At 27.8% G+C, this 6,000-nt stretch overlaps 2 protein-coding genes across 2 annotated transcripts in view; one reads left to right on the top strand and one right to left on the bottom strand.

Annotated features, from left to right (window-relative positions):
- LOC106678969 (uncharacterized) overlaps positions 1-2,800 on the top strand; it is a 7,993-nt gene extending 5,193 nt beyond the window's left edge. The window contains exons 5-7 of the mRNA XM_014417849.2: positions 777-894; positions 1,070-1,131; positions 2,705-2,800. Coding sequence (XP_014273335.1) covers positions 777-894; positions 1,070-1,131; positions 2,705-2,719 — 195 coding nt within the window. The 3' untranslated portion in view covers positions 2,720-2,800. The remainder of the gene's footprint in view (positions 1-776; positions 895-1,069; positions 1,132-2,704) is intronic.
- A 1,338-nt stretch (positions 2,801-4,138) lies between these two features.
- The window catches only part of LOC106678967 (nuclear pore complex protein Nup214), a gene marked incomplete in the record, with an annotated part of 48,661 nt that continues 46,799 nt past the window's right edge, over positions 4,139-6,000 (bottom strand). Inside the window, 2 exon segments of the mRNA XM_067045530.1 lie at positions 4,139-4,478; positions 5,806-5,926. Of these exon segments, the coding sequence (XP_066901631.1) occupies positions 4,448-4,478; positions 5,806-5,926 (152 nt within the window).

Below are 6,000 nucleotides of genomic sequence, written 5' to 3'. Positions count from 1 at the left end.
ATATTAGAAAATAAATTAAAAAAAAATATGAATGGGTATAGGAAATGGATACGTAGATAAGAATAATAAGAAAAAATTACAATTACCATACGAGAAATTTGAACCTTGTATGGGTAAGATTTGTCTGCTAGAGTGTAGCAACCGCTTCCTGTAACTTAAATCTTAGATATATTTATTTTCATGGATGTAAATTAATTTATTCTTGATTATACGAAGAAATTATTTTACACCTATAAAAATAAATACATTAAAGATTGTAGTTGCATAAGAGTTTGTTGATTCATTATTTTCAATGAATCTAATTGAATTTATGTATTTAGAATCCAAAAATTGAATATTTAAAACTCCGTCCGTTCGCATTTTTTCTCCGAAACTACTTACTGTGTTGACTTGGTACCAAAGTACATCATTCGTAATTTAGTTCTAAAATTCCTTATCTCACTCAGTTATCAGGATAGGAGAAAAATATATAGTGTTTAGGAACCACACCAAATTCGATAAAACAAAATAAAATAAAAATTATTATTCATTATGTAATTACTTACGCTGTTTTTTCAATATTTCTGTACCTTAAGAATACAAACATTTAATTCTTCATTAATGAGATGATTAAAATGTATTCCGTAAAGTTTTTGTTTTTTCTAATAAAATAAATGTGGCATTACTTATTATTTATATGATGACTGAGGTACCTACCAATAAAATATTAATTCATTCTAATAAAATTATTTCGCAATCTGCACACCTTTTTTTTGTAATAAATAATTTTTGATTAGATGAGAAATGGTGTTATTGACAGAGCCGCTACAATCAACTTTATCAATCAATGGTCTTACGGTAATGAAGAAATGAGACAGAGGTTCATCACTATCGTGGATGAATGCATAAACCAAGGTGAAATATTTTTTACTAAATTAAGTAATACTACGAAGTACTCTATTGATAAATTTTAATCTCTTTCAAATCTAATATTAACCTTACATACCATAAAATGATTCTCATTTAGGCGAATTTATGTTATTTAAATGTTGACGTATTGCTTCATTACTTTATTTTTTTTTTTTTTTAGTTGCACCAAATTCTGATAGTTGTGAATATGCGTTTCAGTACATGAGGTGCAAAGTTTCAAGGGTAAGATTTATTTGAATTTTTAGCTAATAATTATTTATTAACAACAGCATACATCGCTGTCCCTTTTTAACAGTGTAACATCTCTTTAAATGGTTATTTTGATAAATACATGAAATCTTAGCTATAAGGGTAAGATATTTACAGTTCAAAACTGTAATATCTTAAAATATTGTTTCTACTTAGTAGAGAAAATAATCGGGGTGTACGGTCAGCAAAAAAAACAAAAAAAAACCCACAAATAATCAAAAAAATATTTATTCGTGTCGACGTTTTGACCTGACTTATAGGTCTTCATCTTGGAGCTTTAGTCAGAGATACTGGTTAAACTCTACTTAGATTTTATGGCATATGTTTTACTATAATTCTGTGTTTTACTCTATAGATCTTACCCTTACATGCAATAACCATTAAATTTACACCATTAAATGACTATTTTCTAAGATATTATACAGTTGAACAGGGATGACGATATAGGAGACGCGTAGAGCATGCATGGAGTCAAATTATGTTAAAATGTTTGTTAGTTACAATGTTTTACCTTCATCCAGCAGTCACTTACACCAAATTAATACCAACATCAATCCTTTAAAAACACATAGTTCCTAAAAATTTATGAAAGCAGCTCTAAATAATGCGGCGATGACATAACGTACAATAAATTTTACATATGCTTTCTGATGCGAGTACCTCATATTTCCAATATAACATATTATTGCTCTGCATAATGGTCAACACAATTTATAAAAATTAAAACCTACGTAATGGAAACAATATTTCTTAAACAAGGTGATGTGGTCGTTGAAGGATATGTTTCAGTTGGGTGAAAACCCGATTCCGACGAACGGTACGTCCATCCATAAAAGTCAAATCTTGCTATCATGCCTTATCTCCAGAGATTACTTTATAATATTGATTTTGATGCATATAAAAGCAATTGTTCAATATCCTTGAACAGATTCAAAGAAGCACGATTTATAACCATCTGATTCACAAGCCAAAAAAATATGGGGCGTTCATAACACGATTCTCACTTACCACTCTGATTTGAGATGAAATTAATTCTAGCTCGTTTCAAAACATAATTTTTTTCATGACAGCAGTACTTTCCTTTAATAATTTTGCATATATAGACAAATACACACGAAAAACCGTACTGCACGAGTGTCAGCCAGTTAAATTCTGGAGATCACCTGACTGTACATTGATATTACCAGTTTCATAAAAATCGTTCTGAGATTATTTCTTAAGTTGTCGAGGGCCTTAATTTATAGTGGTTACTGAGATTCTCTAAGGGTCCTAAATAAACTATTCCAAAAAAAAATTAAGTTGTAGCTGAAATGAAATTTTAAATACAAGAAGTTATAATTTGAAAAGGTCTACACCTGACTAGGGAAATGTTTCTGTTGACTAGGAAATACAATGTATATAAACAACTTATATAAATTATTTATGAGTGGAATTAACAGGCAGATAGCATGGAGAAACAATTTTGGTACTGTGTAATTAATTAGTTTTAAAAATGTTTTCAATTTTGTTTATTTTCTAATGATTTTTTTAATTTGTTTTATTGCAGTCCTGGGGAAAATGAAGAATGCCTAATGAGCTCAAACAGTTGGATATCTAATGTGCTTTAATTTTGAAATATAGCAACATTAAGTTTCAAGTTTTACTTAATATTTTTTATAATCTATAATTAATCTAATTATTGGGAGGAACACAGCTTCAGAGCTCATTTTACCTAAAGGGGCAGACCGAATAAAACTTGAGTCCATAAAAGCTTTAGGGCACATTTTCTCTTTTTATTCTTTAATAATGACATTTCAAAGTATGTAGAAAATGCAGGTTGCCCCCAAAGGTGGCTTATCTTGAGCCAAAACACAAAGATATATAAATTCCATTATCCCTGGTCCAATCTTTATATTTTTTTTGTAAATGAAAGATAATAGAAAATATTCTTATGTTTTTTAAAAATAATATACAAAATGAAAACTTGTCCTTCCCACTTTGGTGTTAGAATAGGGTGGTAACCTGTAGGATAATTCCTCTACCCCTCCACACACATGTCAAAAATGACTAGGAATGGGGTAAAAAAAAAAAAGATGAAACGTGGCACAATTAATTCTATTACTACAGTTTCTGTTAAATTAATTCTATGATTTTATCAATTTAGCAGTAACAGAAAGTGTGCCTGTAACATGTACTGACACCTTTAAATATATTTTTCTCGGGAAATATTCTGGATATTACCACAAAAATTCTGCATGAAGTTTTGTGTACTGTAACAAAAATTACCAGATTATGAGGGAGGGAAACTCTAAACTAATCACTAATGAGCAAAAAAAAAATATATTTGCTATAGAAATTTAAGAAAGTTATTTTATTTTACAAAAAATTTAAAATCAAGAGATGATTAAAAAAAGATTATAATTAAGGGATGCAGTATTTTGTAAGGGATTACTAGACCAACAGTTGATCAGGGAAGTGATTTGATCAAAATAACACTGGAACACCAGATTTTTACCCAATAATAAACCGAAAATAATTATCTGCCACAGTCAGATTCGAACCAGAGTCCTTGGAGCTTGTACCACATTGCCTTACCAATGAACTACTCACTCCCACAAAATGATAGAATTTTTGTATGAAAAAGCTTATTCTATCAACATAATTTAGCTTTCTAGCAAAAATGTAATAATCAGTAGAATAGCCAAGGTTTCTGCTATAATCTGCTCTCCCTCTTCCTTCCCAACAAAATATGGTATTATTTTATTTTATAAGAAAAGTGCTTTATAGCAGCATCAACTATTTTTACGCTAATGAAGGAGCTCTGTTTCTCACACTTTTTTATTTCCTTTTCTGTTTGATTACAAATATACTTAAATTTATTTCTTAAAAATAGAATATTTACTAATATTTTTTTTTTAAACATTGGTTTTCAGAATCTTAAGTCTTATAACAAGTAGGCCATTTAAATATTTCCCCCCCCCAAAAAAAGAAAATTAATGAGTCTTGTTTTACAATATATGTATTTTCAATTCGTACATTTTTTTTTTAAATTATAAATTAACAGATACAAATTATCAACAATAATAAAATAGAATTGTAAACATTCTCATTTTCTACAATGGATTCAGTAATATATAAATTACTAACATCTAAGAAATATACAAGATCAAGAAAATGTTCATATAAAAAAATAATGACACAAATAAATGAGCATCTAAAATTGTTATTATAACTATAACATTCACTTTTTACATTATATTCATTTATCTTATCCTCATTATTTGCTTCATCAGGACCATCATTAGGTACGTCACGATCTCCAGCTGCTAAAAGAACTCCCTCTGAAAATTAAATAAAATATTAAGTAACATTAACACTTACCATCAATGTTGTCTTTTATTCTCAATTTTCCTTTTATTTTCACAAAACCTTTAACAACTTGTTTCATTAAGGGGTATTGACTATACGAACAGACATTTCATAATTTAAAGCCAGCATTCAGTTTATATAAAAAAAAATGTAAACCTCCTCACAACACTTCTTTAAGGTTTTATATTGAAAAACGAGTAGAAAAAAAAGCTGTCAATCCGCCATTCACTGATCTTTAAGTCTGGTTTTATTTTGATTTGGCACCATAGTCACAGGTCTACTCACAATGTTCCTTGAAATCATACATTACCATCTACCAATTTACAAATTTTATTTTTAGACTTTATTTATATGATTTCCAAAAAACCTTCTTATTTCATGATATAATATATAATTAACTTTAAAATAAACCATTGCTCATAATCAGTAGTGTTATTAAATACGAATCACAAATCATTTCACTGTTGAACATGTGTATTTGCTTAGAGGATTAGTTAGAATTTTATTAGACAATATATAATTTTTTGATTTTTCAACTAAAAACGCTATACACATGGTAAGTAAAAATAATAAAAAGTTTGATTTTAATTGAAATTTTTATTAATCTTGAAAATAAATTACATATCGTCCCTAAAGCTGTGATACCTGTTAAGTTGAAAAAAATCTTTATACAATAAAAAAAAAATAAAAAAAAAAGGCATTGTTTTAGAGAAATTTCAAAAGAATTTTTGTTATAAGAAAAAAATATCTAAAAATGCTACAAAATGATGTTTGAGATCAGATGTCATAAAAATAATGCATTATTTTTTTTTTTAAATTATACAAAACATATTTTAAATTTTTATGGAATTTTGAGCTTAGGCCATAATAGGTAAATAAATCTATTATTTCCTCATTTTAGAGTTCTTTTTATATTTACCCCTTTGAACACTCCTGTAAAACAGACAAAATAATTTTCCTAATAGGTGACGGTTGTATAGAGGTTTCAATGTGAATACAATAAAATAAAAATAAAATATAATTTTTATTAAGTTCAACCACAACTTCTCTCAATCTTCACTTTTGATATTGGAAATCATGTCAAAGCTACTCAATTCACTGTAAATCCTATTTTTCCTTGAGGGGCCCTACCAGGAAAAATTCTTAATATTTTTATAACTAAATCTTTAAAGATGCTTTTTAAAATATTATTTGATCAATAAAACATTATTTTACAGAAGATATTTACTTAGTAATATTAAGTAAAAATAATATTCAAAGCAATAATTGATAAATATGATATGAAACAATAGTGCTTACCCAAAGGAAGTGGTAGGAAATGGCTGTTGCTGTGCCAGATTACCGAATGATAAAGTGTCTTGATTGGCAAGATTTTCAAATGTAGAAGAATGTTGGCCAGGGCTGCCAAATGTTTGACCACCTGAATACAGAAACAAATGATATATATGCATTTAAGAATATTAAAAATTCAAACTTAAATATAAAGAAAACAAT

Source organism: Halyomorpha halys, unplaced genomic scaffold (assembly GCF_000696795.3).
Source record: "Halyomorpha halys isolate HHAL.00 unplaced genomic scaffold, Hhal_1.1 Scaffold170.1, whole genome shotgun sequence".
Taxonomy (NCBI): domain Eukaryota; kingdom Metazoa; phylum Arthropoda; class Insecta; order Hemiptera; family Pentatomidae; genus Halyomorpha; species Halyomorpha halys.
The sequence above is the reverse complement of the archived record's forward strand: the minus strand, read 5'-3'. Positions and strand labels throughout refer to the sequence as shown.